At 41.4% G+C, this 16,815-nt stretch overlaps 1 protein-coding gene across 1 annotated transcript in view; it reads right to left on the bottom strand.

The window, feature by feature from the left end:
• The window catches only part of ADCY10 (adenylate cyclase 10), a 92,005-nt gene that overhangs the window by 64,822 nt on the left and 10,368 nt on the right, over positions 1–16,815 (bottom strand). Inside the window, exons 7-12 of the mRNA XM_040229946.1 lie at positions 12,912–13,000; positions 10,265–10,456; positions 7,409–7,527; positions 6,079–6,155; positions 3,982–4,171; positions 1,160–1,215 (exon numbers count right to left, since the gene is read on the bottom strand). Of these exons, the coding sequence (XP_040085880.1) occupies positions 1,160–1,215; positions 3,982–4,171; positions 6,079–6,155; positions 7,409–7,527; positions 10,265–10,456; positions 12,912–13,000 (723 nt within the window). The remainder of the gene's footprint in view (positions 1–1,159; positions 1,216–3,981; positions 4,172–6,078; positions 6,156–7,408; positions 7,528–10,264; positions 10,457–12,911; positions 13,001–16,815) is intronic.

Below are 16,815 nucleotides of genomic sequence, written 5' to 3'. Positions count from 1 at the left end.
ATGATATACCACTATAATACCAAAAGAATTATTAAAAGTACAAAGACTGATAAAACTAAGTTGTTGGTAAGAATGAAAAACAAATGGAACATTTGTAATCCTATCGGTCAGAGTATAATCAAGCATGACCATTTTAGAAAATTATTTGGCATCATCTACCAAAACTGTACCTTTTGCAACAATATCACCTGTATATACATATATATACCCAACAGCAGAAATGCAAACATATGTTTGTTCATCATAAGACTTGTACAAAACTTTTTATGGCAGTATTATTCATAAGAACCCAGACTGGAAACAACTCAAATGTACAAATACAGAAGGAATACATTGTTGTATATTTATAAAATGGAATATAGTCACCTCTCTGTATCCCACAGGAAATTGGTTCCAGGACCCCCAGGGATACAAAATCCAAAAGGTGCTCAAGTCCCTTGTATAAAATGGCATGGTATTTGCATATAATCTACACATATCTTCTGTATATTTTAAATCATCTCTAGATGAATTATAATAGCAAATACAATGTAAATGCAACAACATGAATAGTTGCTTGTGTGTAACAAATTCAAGTTTAGCTTTTTGGAATTTTCTTAAAAAAGGTATTTTTGCTTTGTGGTTGTTTGAATCCGTGGATGCTGACACTGCCGATACAGAGGGCCAACTCTGCTAGATAGCAATGAAAATGAATGAATTATAGATACAGCCAATAGTATGGGTGAATTTCACAACATAATGTTGACTAAAAGAAGGCTTATGTACCTATGCAATGTAGGATTTCATTCATATAAATTTTAAGAACAGGCCTAAGTAATTTAGATGATGTTGGTGGTGAGTTGGTGATGGACAGGGAAGCCTGCTGTGCTGCAGCCCATGGGGTTGTAAGGAGTCGGACCCAACTGAGCGACTGAACTGAACTGAACTGAAGTAATTTAGAATTACTTTTGATCTTTGGGTAAAGGGAGAGGAATAAAGCATATGAGGGCTTCCAGAGTACTGCTATTTTTTTTTTCTTTGTTAATTCCTTGGCCTGGATGGCGATTATATGTTCATTTTGTGAAAATTCACTAAGCTGAGGATTTATTATTGATATACTTTTCTGTATGTCATGTTATAGTTCAATAAAGAGGTTTAAAAATCAAGGCCCACTACCTACCCAGCAAAGGGTAACGCTCATTTCTGTTGCAGATGAGGTATGCCATCCCAAACATGCTAAAGAGAAGGAAAAAAAAAAAAGATGTTAGTGTCAAAATAGGGAAATATTGAAAGCCAGAGGGACTAGCTCTTAGTTCCCAGAAATCCTCCTTTTCAATCTCTAACAGGAGTCTGTCCTCTGACTCAAGGGGTGCAGATGCCAAGAGGAAGGGAACAAAGAAGTTCTTACCTGGTAATAGAGTCTCCAAACAACTTACGTAGCTGCCTTTACCACAGAGCCTGATATGTTGTTCAAAAAATGCTTGTTGAGTCTGCACTGGTAGAACTGACCCTCTTCCAGGGAAACCAGACACTCAGTAGGGGACCCAATAAAGTTAGATGTGTTATACTGGCTCCCAGCACAGAAAGATTCTACCAATTGCTCAAACAATAATAGCTCATCTTTGTGGAACACACGCTATGTGCCTGGCACTTTCCAGTGCTTTACATAATCATTTTCTTTACTCCAGACAAAAAGCTGATTAAAAGGTACTATTATTATTATGTCCATTTTACAAATGAGAAAACTGAGGTACAGAGAGTTTAACATGAACAAGATCCCATGGTTAGTGGTGACAGAGGATACTGAAAGTCAATATCTAAAACTAGGATCAAGGGCATATGCTTGTCCACTGCATAATATCATCCCTTAAACAAATGACTTTTTCAACAAATGACTCATTCCCTTGTCTATACTACCATACTAAATATTTTGTTATGCCTTTGTATTATAGCACATACTGAAGTCTCCAATACTGCTAATTTTGTGAATGTTGTCTTCCCCATTGGATTTCAGGACAGGAAACAGGCCCTGATCTTATTTGTATGTGTATTTCTATAGTTTCTTATTTTCAGAAATGGTATAGAGAAATGAAAAAGAGCAGGTTTCAGGATCAGACAGTCCTGGTAGTTCAGAAACAGTTCGTTTCTGTGGTAGACTGACTGCATTAATGGCTCCACTTCTTCAACCCTACTTGTATCTATGCCCTTTGCAGTGCCCTCCCATGCTGGGCTCATCCTTGTGGATGTTTCGGCCCATAGGATGTTAACAAATATGACACAGAGGTCTGAAAAATGTTTGTGCATTGGACTTGCTCTTTCTTGCTCTTCTGATATTGCCATGACTACATGCCTGGGCTAGCCCAATATAAGGCACATAGAATCACTGTCCCAGTTATGTCAGCCACGATTCCCAGTTATCCTATCTGAAGTCATCCTGGATGATAACCTGCTCAACCCCAGGCATATGAACAAGCCTAAGCAAGGTCAGCCAAATCCAAGAGCAATTGAACCCCACATATTCATGAGATAAATAAAAATGTACTCTTGTATACCACTGAGATTTTGTGGTTGCCTATGCACTTAGGCGCTCAGTCATGTCTGACTCTTTGCGACTCCATGGACTGTAGCCCACCAGGCTCCTCTGTCCATGGGATTCTCCAGGCAAGAGTACTGGAGTGGATTGCCATTTCCTTCTCCAGGTTAACTATAATGCAGCATTACTGTGGCATCTGAAAGCAATGTGGCTCCATAAATTACTAGCTGTATGACTATGGACAAGTCATCTAACAAATCTCTGAGTCTCCATTTTTAAATTTATAAAATGGCGTTAATATTAGTTTGTTTCTATCTCATATAGTTGATATTGAGATAAAGTCCCTAATATTTAATAAGGGCTCACAAAATATTATTATTCATTTATTTATTCAAACAGCATTTTATTGATGTCTACACATGCCAAGAACAGTGCTGAGCCCTGGAAATACAAAGATGAATAATAAAGACTCACTGAACCAATTACAGCCCTAATTCTGTTATCTGACCCTTTAAGACCTAGAGTCTAGCTTGCTAATGTAAGGAATAATACCTTTTCACTTTCCACCCACCAAGCACTACTATATAGAGCTTCCCATGCTGTTCATTCATTTATTCATCATTATTGATGCCTACCAAGCCCTGGGGATATAAGAATGAACAAAAAAAAATCACTATCCTCAAAAAGCTCCCAGTGTAGGAAGGGAAAAGCACACTGAGTCAGTGATTATTTTGAGTGTTCTAATGTGCTACAGAGTTACACAGAGGAGGAAAGAGCTAAACCGTTGGACTTGGGATTGGGTAGCTTTCAGAGGCAGCTTTAGAAAGGAATAGATCCTTGAGCTGGATTTCAAAAATTGACTGCGGTTTTCCTAGTAGACTGGGGATGGAATAAATGAAAGACAGGCTAATCCCCTTAGACACCCCCAGAGGAAGGGACATAGGAGGAGATAAGGTAAGAAAGGCCGGTGGTTACTTTGTGTGTCGTTGCAAGGAATTTGAACATATCATGAAAATGACTGGAAGGTACTAAAGAATTTTCAGCTCCTAAGTGAGCCCAAACTGGGCTTTGGAGAATGTGTGTCACTAAGCACCTGGAAGAGGAGTAATCCCTATCAATGCCTGAACACACAGTTGAAGTGATCAATAGTTAATGGTTGGTGATTGGGTTCTTATGAGTCCAAAGAGATACTCAAATGAGAAGACTCTCTCTTCTCTTTGTACAACCTTTGATAAATTACCATCATAGTCTGAAAACTGACAGGAGACTGGGATCTTCCACCATGTTATACCATCAGTGGGATGGAGGAAGACGAAGGAATTTGAAATCTGGGCCTTGGCCTGGGAAGGACTGGATTTTAATTTTCTGAAATGGCTTCAAATCTGAAATTGGTGACCTACTGTTTTTGCTATCATAATTCTCCCACTTCTTTACTAAAAAGTACGGCAAGGTCAATGTCCCACACTCACACTTTTTCATTAAGGCCCAAACACTGATACACTGGTCCAGAATCCGCAACACCTTTCATGACTTTCTTTGGAAGCTCTTTAAAAAAGTAGGCTGGTAGGTTGCTGCCATTGTAGGTGACAGAGTCACAGGTCACGATTCCTGGATAGTACATCATCATTCTGGCAGCTATGTTGACTTTCTGACCAATGACTATAATAGGAGGAAGAGAGAAAGGCAAAGAACAAGGAGAAAACAGCCATTGAACTCAGTATAATCCAAGGCATATTGTCCCCAGATGGCATTTTTACCCTTTATTCCATTTGCCTTCACAGATGACACAGCAACCTTACCTTCAACTACCCAGGTTTAGCCAATGGATTCCCTCATGGCTCAGTCAGTAAAGAATCTGCCTGCAATGTAGGAGATCTGGGTTCAATTCCTAGGTTTGGAAGATCCCTTGGAGAAGGAAATGGCAAGCCACTCCAGTATTTTTGCCTAGGAAATCCCATGGAGAGGAGTCTGGCTGGCTATAGCCCATGGATATATATAGCATATATCCAATGGCTATAAGCACTGGATAACATAACTTAGCGACTAAACCACATTTTAGAATATACCAGGAGTTAACTAGCCATCTGAGAGGCTAAGGGGATGATCTGCTCAAGGATTAGAGGGCCTTGAATACAAGAGGATCTCTTAAGTGGGATGGTGAGCAGGGCCTGAGGGCTCTCAGTTGAGGTATAGTTGGTCTTCTGCTATTTAAGATAGATATACGTAAGCTTGGACACGGACCACTGACCTCCAAAGGAGGCACAAAATTGGGTCTGTATGTTTCTGTGCATGAGCCTTCATTTGATTTTGTAAGAGTAAGTAGATAAGGCTGGAAGGGGTGTGAATTGTAGGATTCATTTAGGGGATATTTCAAAAGGTAATACACTGCAGTGCACAGACTCTGTAACCAGGCTATGCAGGTTTGGATCTAAGCTCTACCTCTACTATGTGTAAATTACTTAGGCAAAATACTCAGACTGTTCCATGCCTTAGTTTTCTAATTTGTAAAGTGGGGTTGATAACAGTACTTCTTTTAGAGGGTAGTTTATGGAGATTAATAAGTTAATACACATACAGAACTTTGTGAAGTGCTGGGCTGCTAGTAAGCCCTCAATTAGGTATTAAATGTTGTACTTTGAGATAAACTTGAATACTCCTGATTAAGCTATTCATTTTTTAAAGCCAGTTTATTATGGGGAAATTTGACCATACAATAAAGCATGGTATCATGAGTCTATACATCTATTACCCAGGCCCCCAAACCATTAACCATCTACTCTCCATCTTGTATTACTTTGAAGAAAATCTCAGAGTTGTATTACTTCAGACATAATTGTTTCAGTATTTTATATATATGCAGTATTTTTAATGTATTATCTCTGAGCATTTAAAACCCTAATAGGATTGAGCAGGAAAGAGCAGTGAAATCTTGAGATAACACCTACTTACTTTTGAGATTAGTGCCATTTTTCAGTAATGCCAATATTCATAATTTTAAGAATCAGTCCTCATCTATCCCAGGAATTAAAAGGAGTAATCGTTTAATGTTAATAGGAAATTAACATAAAGGCCCATCATTCCCTGAGCTTATGGCCTCCCATTTGTGTGTGTGTGCTTAGTCACTCAGTTGTGTCTGACTCTTTTGTGACCCCGTGAATTATAACCTACCAGGCTCCTCTGTCCATGAGGATTCTCCAGGCAAGAATATTGGAGTGGGTTGCCATGCCCTCCGCCAGGGGATCTTCCCAACCTAGGGATCGAACCCAGGTTTCCCTCATTGCAGGTGGATTCTTTATGATCTGAGCCACCAGGGAAGCATGGCCTACCACGGTTCCCCTCTAAAGACTGCATATTTCTTATACTCAATCATAGACCCAGAAATACACATTTTTTAATCATTGAGCTGTCCAGGGACCAACCGATATGGCTTGGTTTCATCTGGAACACTGTAAACCTTTGAGCACAGGGTCCACGTCTCACTAATTTTTGTCCCTCCTTCCACCCAGTTCAGTGGCAAGGCACAATGCCTGCTGAAAGAAAGATCTATATAAGGTAGTTCAGCACACCTGTATACTCGTGCCTCACAGAGTGTCCAACGATTCCACAGAAGACAATCCCGCTGGTCACGCCAATGGAAACAGTGCTGGCTCCGGGGAGAAAGAGAAAGAGTTGTGGGGAAAGAGATAAAGATAATGAACACGGAGAAGGCAGGGAGGGTGGGTCAGGGTGAAGAATGGGGTGGGGGAGGGGTAGGAAAGAGTTTTCAAAAAAGAACATTCTTCCCTTTGTAGTTAGGTTAGGGCCATTGTACATGGCCTGGAGGGAAAAAGGAAGGGCAGTTTGAGACAGAGAACTAAGTTCTTAGAAGTGATAACTCAGTTCATTTTTCTGCTGCTTTTAAGTATTCATCTAAGCTATTTTTCTGGAAAATAATCTCATCACCCCAATGGACTTTCAATGTAGAATGATTGTGGCTGTAAAAAAAAAAAAAAAATTAACTATCTTTTGTGATTGCTAGAAAGAACTAAGTCATTTTTTCAAAAGGAAATAACTATGTGGCATCAAAAGCTAACTTTTCTAATGCATGAAGATGGTAGCATATACAGATGACTAGAGGCTGAGAAGATGGAATATTCAGGGCAAAGGGTGGTACCTGTTGAAGTAGACCAGAGTGGGCCACAAGTCAGGATTATTGGGGTACACAGGGGGAGCCTGAGGGCACTGGGCTCTTGGACAGCCAGGGTCAAAAATGTAAACATTATCTTGATAATTTTACTTAGTGGATCATCTTGAGACCAGATCAATATATAAATTTCCAATCTTAGTATTTACTTTGGTGGTGGTGGTGGTTTAGTCACTAAGTCATGTCCGACTCTTGCAACCCCATGGACTGTAGCCTGCCAGGCTCCTCTACCCATGGGATTCTTCAGGCAAGAATACTGGAGTGGGTTGCCATTTCCTTCTCCAGGGGATCTTCCCAATCCAGGAATTAAACCTGGGTCTCCTGCACTGCAGGCAGATTCTTTACCGACTGAGCTATGAGGAAGCCCTAGTACTTACTTTATCTCCTAGTTATTAAAGATCATCTCAGGTCTCCAACATAGTTTGGAATATGACCTCTCCCAGGAAGTAAGCCAGAAGTATAGACAACCCAGTTAGACCCTCTGTGGTACATTTGAATTTGTTAGACGTATCCTTTCTCTACCTGGCCTTGACCATCCCCCCATCTGACTGCATCAGGGCTGGGTTTGCTCACTCTACCTATACATTCAGTAAATAATGAATGTAGACAGAAAGACACTCAGTCTCCCACCTTCCTCTTCCCTGACCCTTGACCTGTCTCCCCATATCCTACAACAGAGTCAGGAATCAGATGGAATCAGGGTCAACACTTACCGGATTTTGTGGACCTGAGAGCAGAAGTCAAATATATCCACAGCGCTCTCCAACGCATGAGTGATTTCATCAGGTGCCTTTTCCCCAGGAAAACCAAAGACACAGAGAAAAGAGCAGCCCTGTGAGGGAGAAAGGCAGCAAACAGAACTGGTGGACAGTTAGTTTTAAGCTGGACCATTTAGATCACCCAGTGGAGGATGGGCAGCAATTTTCACTCTCTGAAACAAATTTCATCAAATATATACCTATTTCAATGTCTTCCCTGGTGGCTCAGATGGTAAAGCGTCTGCCTACAATGCGGGAGACCTGGGTTCAATCCCTGGGTCAGGAAGATCCCCTGGAGAAGGAAATGGCACCCCACTCCAGTACTCTTGCCTGGAAAATCCCATGGACAGAGGAGCCTGGTAGGTTATGGTCCATGGGGTTGCAGAGAGTCAGACACGACTGAGCGCCTTCACTTTCACTTTCAAACATTATATAACTTCTCTTGCATCATCAACAGTAGGGTTAGAACCTGAGAGTGTACCCTCCTGTCTACTCTCTACTGTAGCCAAGGTCTTGGGTTGCAAAGTCCTAAGTTTAAGTCCAAAAGCAGCACAGAGCAAAAGGCACCAGTTCTGGGATCAGAAAATATGTGTTCTCATGCCACTTCCCAAGTGTGGAAACTTGGACAAGTCAATCACACTCTATGAACTTCAGTTTATCAATCTAAATACAGGTAAAACAGACTTGCTGAGATTGGTTATGTTACTGAAAAATTAGTATGTTATATTTACATATATACACAGGCACTTCATTAACTCTAAAGTTCTCTTGAGATATTGTTATTATTCATTTTTCTTGAGGATAAAGGCTTAAGCTGGGAGTGTTTTTTCTTGGCAAAAAGTTAACTCTTTCAAAGAGACAGTAAACTCTGAAGTTTGGCACTTTCACTATCAGTCCCTTAAAAAATGACTTCAGATGCTGTTTTCTGTAAGAAAATAGTATATAGTGAATAAAAGTCAAGGGGGTAAAAATTTGAGTCTATGTATGCTATATCCTGATAAAATGCAAAAGAACAGTAAAATGCATCAGTTTCTTCAACCCTCTCCAAAAAGAATCTGACCAAATACATGCTTAGTCACTAAGTCATGTCTGACTCTTTGCCTGCCAGGCTCCTCTGTCCACAAGATTTTCCAGGCAAGAATACTGGAGTGAGTTGCCATTTCCTCTTCTAGGGGAGTTTCCCGACCTGGGGATCAAACCTGAGTCTCCTGTATCTCCTGCTTTAGCGGGCAGACTCTTTACCACTGAGCCACCTGGGAAGCCCAGCTGATGAAGTGTGCTCAGTCGCACACTTGTGTTGACCTTTGCGACCCTATGGATTGTAGCCCACCAGGCTCCTCTGTCCATGGAATTTCCCAGGCAGGAATACTGGAGTGGGTTGCCATTTCCTTCTCCAATCTACGAGTCAGATTCTAATTGGCACTAGGTTCTGTTGTGACATTGGTGGGGCAGGGGGTTGGGGGGATAGCCCTGAATCCAGGTCTGTGAAGAGACTAGAGGGTAGCCCCTTTGGGGGCACTGGTGGGTTTGCTTTGCCTGGAAATTCTGCCTAGTGGCTTGGCAAGATCTCGTGCTGCAGTGAGACCAGCAGCCCTCATCTGCTGAGTGCTGCCTTGAACTAGGCATCACAACAAGCTCTTCACACACATATTTTTGAAAACTTTCAACAATCATTTTAGGCAAACACTATCTTCATTTAAATAATGTCCCTATTTTTATACAAAATAAATAGGAACAAACTAAGTCTCAGAGAGGTTCAATGACTTGCTAAGGACACACAGCTGGGAACCGTGGGAACCAGGAACTGTCTCTCCAGGAATTGTCTGGAGTATCTGCAAGACACTAAAAACTGTTCTCTTGGGTCTATGCTCTTTTCTGATGATACTGATGAACGAATATGGAAGAAAGTATCAGACTACACTGGACTGGAGGTCTCCGTTGCCTCAGAACTCCCACAGAACAGAGTATTTTTTGTACAAAAATTAATTATTTCTGCCTGGTTCTGTGACAACCTGTGAGAGTTTCTCACCTCTGCAGCCCAGCCCTAGCTTTCCGTCACTACCAATGCTCACTGTGTTTTTTTAATTAGTGAGTGAATGAGTGTGGAGCAGTAATTAAGTGGTCTGCTCTTACAATACAAAAACACCTGAGATGCTGAAATCAATTCTCATGAACACTACTATGATAATTTATCACATCATTTTTCTCTGAACAGATGAAGAGCAGGTTGAAAACACTGAGCGCTAAAGGTGACACCCCCCCCCCATCTCAATTAAAGAACTGAAAGAAGTAGAAGTGTACATATGGCAGATGGAGATTACAGGAAATTTCAGCTTCTAGGGTATGATGGTTACTAGAAGACTGACCTAAAAATCTCTGGAAGACTCATTATACCCTGGATTCCAGATGTATGTACATATAATGAAAGCTAGTTGAATACAGTGGTTAAGAGCACAGACCAAGAAGGCACACTACCTGGGTTTGAAATCCAGTCCACCACTTAATCTTATTTTGTCTCATTATGCTTAGCTTTACCTAAACATCCTCATCTCTAAAATGGGGACAATAACAACAATACCTATCACTTAGAGCAGGCATGTGAAGAAAGAAGTAATATGTGTAAAAGTGCGGAGAACAATGCCTAGCACACATTGAGCGTCGCATCTACCACGTAGACTGTTATTATACTAAATAAAGACTGATGGTTCTAGGTTAAGTGTGTCTATTCCTTCTCTTTCTCCCCCGTCCATGGACATAAGGCTAATCTTAAATTATTGGTAGGTTTCCACATCTTTAGTGTGGGAAATTTACCTTATCAAACATGAAGACTTTGTTGACTTGGCCTTGGAAGACCCTCAGGACAGAATTAATGTGCACGCAGGCATCCTGAATAGCTGAGCCTATGACTTCTGCTTTATCTTGGTCCTTAAACATCAGGTTCACAAACATAACTGTCACTGGGCGAAGCTCAGACAAATAACCCCGAAGCTGTTTGTCATCAATCTGTAATTTAGAGGGAAGCTTTCCTTAACATGTGTCCTTGGCAATGGATCTTTCCTCCCAATAGCATCACCACCACACCCAAAATTAACACTGGGAGGGAACTAGCCTTTTGAGATTCTCTAGGGAAACTGAAGTTATCAAAGTTGGGAGGTAGAACACAGCAGAGCCAGCTTAAAGTCAAAAAGATGGAAATGGAATGGACTATCAAAATCTCTTCCAATAGGAACTCACAAGCCTGCTCATTTCTGGCCAGCCACCACTCCCGTGCCCCAGCTGCTAGCTCCCTCAGCCAATATGAGCCATCACAATAAAAGAACTGCTGCTCCTTCCGGCTCTCCAACAATTTAGGAATAAGAATCGCATGCCACATAATTCAACCTAATATTTTCATAGCAAGATACTTTTCAGAATATTTCCATATTCCGTCCTCCTTTATCCTCAAATGAAATAAAATTGCATTATCCTCATTTTACTAATTAGATAACTGAGGGATGGAGAGATAAGAAAATTTTCCAAGTCATATGGGAAAACAGTAGCAAACAAAATCCAAATCTATGGACTTCTATTTGTAGCAACCCCTTGCCTCTCTGGTATTTCATTCAGCTCCCATCTTCACTCTAAGTCTATCCAAAACAGGCACAAGGAAAGGAAAGGTGAGTCTTTCCCAAATTATCCCTGCCCATATCATCAGCCCTGAATTTTGTTAAATTTAAGTACATAAGAAAACAATGGGGAAGAAGCATTGCATTTTTTTCTCCCCCAGACAACACAAAAGTGTCAGATTCTCCACTGACAATATGAAACACATCTTCTGGATGAAAAAGGAAATTGTGTATAGGGAATCTTGGAATCGTGCTTCCTATCTAGCTGAGGTTTCATGTACTTTTCATAAAAGATGATTTAATAATTTCTAACTAGGCAACGTGATCATTTTCTTTGATTTTTCAAATGAATTTAAGTAATTAATATTAAATACATAATACTAAATGTGTTAAAGAAATTAAATTATTCCATCAGGCCATGTATGCTGAGGTTTGGTTTAAAAAATCCAACCACATCTTTGTTTGTTAAGTGCAAGGACAGACCTTGGTAAAGCTGTAAAGCATTTGTCTTTTGCCTCCTTTCAGCTCCTAGCTATTGTTGCTTAGTCCGTGTTTGTCATTCCTACTCACAATGTTCACAGTGACTCACAGAAACTCTCTTATATCCCTTTCCTGTAGACCTTGCTCTCAACTAGTAGCAGCTGAAGAACCATAACATTATCTCTTAGAGGGAGGGAGGGGAAGAGTGAGATGGCTCTCTTGAGCTTCAAAAATCTTAAAGAATCCAACAGTTGCAGGCACTAGAGGGAGTGTCTGGAAAATCCCATGGGCGGAGGAGCCTGGTGGGCTGCAGTCCCTGGGGTCGCTGAGAGTCGGACACGACTGAGCGACTTCACTTTCCCTTTTCACTTTCATGCATTGGAGAAGGACATGGCAACCCACTCCAGTGCTCTTGCCTGGAGAATCCCAGGGACCGGGAAGCCTGGTGGGCTGCCGTCTATGGGGTCACACAGAGTTGGACACGGCTGACGCGACTTAGCAGCAGCAGCAGAGGGAGTGTTTCTCAATTGAATGAAAGGTGTGTGGGTGGGGGGCGCATTCTGACAGCTCTTCAACCCACAGTGTGAAGGCAACTGTCCACAGATCAGGCTTGTCCCACAAATATTTCCTTTAGGACATAACTGCATTTTGACAGGATTAAGAATTAAAAGAGGCATTATATTAGAGAGGATGTATACAGCCTCTGAAAGAAATGCAGGGTTCAGAGAGAACAGGGTTCAAATTCTAGCTACATTTCTTACTTTATAATCTCAGGAAAGTTCATGGTATCATTCTGTCTCTGTTTTCTCATATATAAGGGATAAATACGTCTGCTAAGGATTGTGAAGAATAAATACAAGAAAGAGTAGAGTGTCTGGCATATGGTGAGTGCTGAGAAATAGTTATAATTTGAACAGTTAATGCATTTGAAAGAACCTAGATCTAAGCAAATGAAAAGGGAAAACTCTAAGGCTGGAGGTACTCTGAGAGTTCTAATTATCTGTATTAACTTTCAAAGCTTAAGATATAATTCAAGTGACAAGAGAAACGGTATCATTCACTTGCTATGTGACATGTAGAAAGGACACGTGACATGTTCTTCTTTTTGTGTGTGTGACATGTTCTTATACGCTTGAGACACTTTCAGTTTGCCCAGTTGTATAAGGCCTAGTTTACCCCTGTTGTCACAGTGTAATTATGAGTAATGCCCCTTTTAATTCTTAAAAACATTCTGATTTGAACACATGGAGAATGTCAGTCCCACCTCTTTCTATTTCAATGAAACATTTTACAAGCTGCTGATTTTCTTGATCTTAGCAGCTGTCCAAGATCCCTGACACCCTAAAAGTCAATAAATTAAATTATTAAAATACCTGCTTCAATATGCTTTCCATCACATACTTTTGTAGGGACAACTCCAGGTCAGGATCAGACTCTAGCATGCAAGCAAGCCTCAGGAGGTCTAAGAGGGCAGGAGAGGTAGGATCAGAAAGGGAAGCTTGGCTCTGTAATGTGGGAGAGAGGGGCCTCCCAGTCCCCATTCCCTTGGGCAGTGGTCTTCACCGTTCAGTCAGAAAATTCTGGGCTACTTCGTGGCCAAATAGGGCCAAGGGAAAGCCAATGAGACTCTCAGAAGTTGAGGGTTTCCCAAAATTCAGTTGCATGTAGCTCAAAACCCTGTTCTAAATGTCATCACACTTCAGAACTTAAGGAGACTTTCACCTCTACACTTGAGCTAAAAGTATTGTCACAGGTAATGGGAATGAACAGATGAGGGGATGATAATGGAGGACAATGCTGACAGAAGGCAGGGGATGATCGAGTTGAAAGAGAAGCATGAGTAAGATTTAGGAGACTGGCTTCTGATCCTAAGTTTGATACCAACTTGCTGTGTGACTCTGGACAAGTCACTTCACTGCCCTGGTTGAGTCTTATTTCCTCATCCAGGAAAAAAGCACTAAGCTTTCATCATCTCTATGATGATTTTCACTATAATGGTTGATTGTTCCATACTCTATAAAATAGACTGTTAGGAGGTGGTAAGAATGAATTTGAAGAAATCAGAAAATAATAGAAAGAAATTATGACAGGTTTTCAGCAGGGAATACAATAATGATAATCATGTGAAAAAGATGAAAAATAACTGTGGAGTCTGAAAAGGATACAAATTGGGGACCAAATGTTTGTATGGAATGTATTCAAAACCTAGTTATTTTAAAGGCTGTGCTAGGCACTGTGTGGGAATAAAAAGTTCTTAGGAAACTGAGTTTTTCCTGGAGGCACTTATGTACATTCAAGTATAATATGTATCAGTTCAGTTCAGTTCAGTCGCTCACTCGTGTCCGACTCTTTGCGACCCCATGAATCGCAGCACGCCAGGCCTCCCTGTCCATCACCATCTCCCGGAGTTCACTCAGACTCATGTCCATCGAGTCCGTGATGCCATCCAGCCATCTCATCCTCGGTCGTCCCCTTCTCCTCCTGCCCCCAATCCTTCCAAGCATCAGAGTCTTTTCCAATGAGTCAACTCTTCTCATGAGGTGGCCAAAGTACTGGAGCTTCAGCTTTAGCATCATTCCTTCCAAAGAAATCCCAGGGTTGATCTCCTTCAGAATGGACTGGTTGGATCTCCTTGCAGTCCAAGGGACACTCAAGAGTCTTCTCCAACACCACACTTCAAAAGCATCAATTCTTCGGTGCTCAGCCTTCTTCACAGTCCAACTCTCACATCCATACATGACCACAGGAAAAACCATAGCCTTGACTAGACAGACCTTAGTCAGCAAAGTAATGTCTCTGCTTTTGAATATGCTATCTAGGTTGCTCATAACTTTTCTTCCAAGAAGTAAGTGTGTTTTAATTTCATGGCTGCAGTCATCATCTGCAGTGATTCTGGAGCCCAAAAAAATAAACTCTGACACTGTTTCCACTGTTTCCCCATCTATTTGCCATGGAGTGATGGGACTTCGTTTTCTGAATGTTGAGCTTTAGGCCAACTTTTTCGCTCTCCTCTTTCACTTTCATCAAGAAGCTTTTTAGCTCCTCTTCACTTTCTGCCATAAGGGTGGTGTCATCTGCATATCTGAGGTGATTGATTTTTTTTTGTGTGTGTGTGTGTGTGGATATCCTGCTTTATTATCTGAGGCACACGGGCCGCTGCGCCGGCCCTGGGCACTGCCCGGGCTTATGATTGATATTTTTCCCAGCAATCTTGATTCCAGTTTGTGTTTCTTCCAGTCCAGCGTTTCTCATGATGTACTCTGCATATAAGTTAAATAAGCAGGGTGACAATATACAGCCTTGACGGACTCCTTTTCCTATTTGGAACCAGTCTGTTGTTCCATGTCCAGTTCTAACTGTTGCTTCCTGACCTGCATACAGATTTCTCAAGAGGCAGGTCAGGTGGTCTGGTATTCCCATCTCTTTCACAATTTTCCACAGTTTATTGTGATCTACACAGTCAAAGGCTTTGGCATAGTCAAAAAAGCAGAAATAGATGTTTTTCTGGAACTCTCTTGCTTTTTCCATGATCCAGCGGATATTGGCAATTTGATCTCTGGTTCCTCTGCCTTTTCTAAAACCAGCTTGAACATCAGGGAGTTCACGATTCACGTATTGCTGAAGCCTGGGCTTGGAGAATTTTGAGCATTACTTTACTAGCATGTGAGATGAGTGCAATTTTGCGGTAGTTTGAGCATTCTTTGGCATTGCCTTTCTTTGGAATTGGAATGAAAACTGACCTTTTCCAGTCCTGTGGCCACTGCTGAGTTTCCCCAATTTGCTGGCATATTGAGTGCAGCACTTTCACAGCATCATCTTTCAGGATTTGAAACAGCTCCACTGGGATTCCATCACCTCCACTAGCTTTGTTCGTAGTGATGCTTTCTAAGGCCCACTTGACTTCACATTCCAGGATGTCTGGCTCTAGATTAGTGATCACATCATCATGATTATCTGGGTCGTGAAGATCTTTTTTGTACAGTTCTCCCGTGTATTCTTGCCTCCTCTTCTTAATATCTTCTGCTTCGGTTAGGTCCATACCATTTCTGTCCTTTATCGAGCCCATCTTTGCATGAAATGTTCCCTTGGTATCTCTAATTTTCTTGAAGAGATCTCTAGTCTTTCCCAATCTGTTTTCCTCTATTTCTTTGCATTGATCGCTGAAGAAGGCTTTCTTATCTCTTCTTGCTATGTATAGAAAAGTTAAATACAAAAACGACCAAATGGGCTAATAGATTATAAAGACCAGAGACATTCAGAGAAATCAGTGGTCTAGATAAACTGGTTTAATCAGAAAATGGTTAAAAGGAGAACTAGGAATTTTACTGACTCTTGAATAACTTGTGGCTTTTTACTAGAAGGATGCATGCCCAGCAGATGTAGATTAAAGTCAAGAATGAGCAGAATATGTTAAAGCATTGGTAAAGACTAAATTGGCATGAGCCCCATGTGAGTATTGGAGATTAATAAGCAATGACGCTCAGCAGACTGTGGAGAGAAGCAAAGAGCTCAGGAAGAGAGCCAGCTTGTAAAGGTCTAGACGATTATGGCAACAAAGGTTATTTGTTGTTCAGTTGCTCAGTTGTATGACTATCTGCAGTCCCCTGGATTGCAGTATGCCAGGCTTCCCTGCCCTTCACCATCTCCTGCAGTTTGCTCAAATTCGTGTCCATTGAGTTGGTGCTGCCATCCAATCATCTTGTCCTCTATCACCCCCTTCTCCTGCCTGCAATCTTTTTCCCAGCATCAGGGTTTTCACATCAGGTGGCCAAAGTATTGGAGCTTCAGCATCAGTCCTTTCAATGGGTAGTCAAGGTTGATTTCCTTTACAATCGACTGGTTTGGTCTCCTTGTTATCCAAGGGACTTATGAAGTGAAGAGAAGTCGCTCAGTCGTGTCCGACTCTTTGCGACCCCATGGACTGTAGCCCACCAGGCTCCTCTGTCCATGGGATTTTCCAGGCATGAATACTGGAGTGGGTTGCCATTTCCTTCTCCAGGGGATCTTCCCGACTCAGGGACCGAACCCAGTTCTCCCACATTGTAAGCAGATGCTTTACCATCCAAGCTACCAGAGAAGAGACAAATAATAAGGAATTTGGCCTGTCTTTGCTTCTGATACCAGAGTAACTTCTAAATCTTTGGAATTTCCCAGATAATGAAACTGTCTCTGTTATTCATGGTGGGCCCTTTGGACCACACCTGAATTTATGCTAATGAGATGACTCAGGATAAGGGTCTATCTGCAAAGACCAAGCAGGTGATAAGAGGGTTGTGG

Source organism: Oryx dammah, unplaced genomic scaffold, assembly GCF_014754425.2.
Source record: "Oryx dammah isolate SB20612 unplaced genomic scaffold, SCBI_Odam_1.1 HiC_scaffold_28, whole genome shotgun sequence".
Lineage (NCBI taxonomy): Eukaryota > Metazoa > Chordata > Mammalia > Artiodactyla > Bovidae > Oryx > Oryx dammah.
Note: the sequence above shows the minus strand (reverse complement) of the source record. Positions and strands in the feature narration are given on the sequence as shown.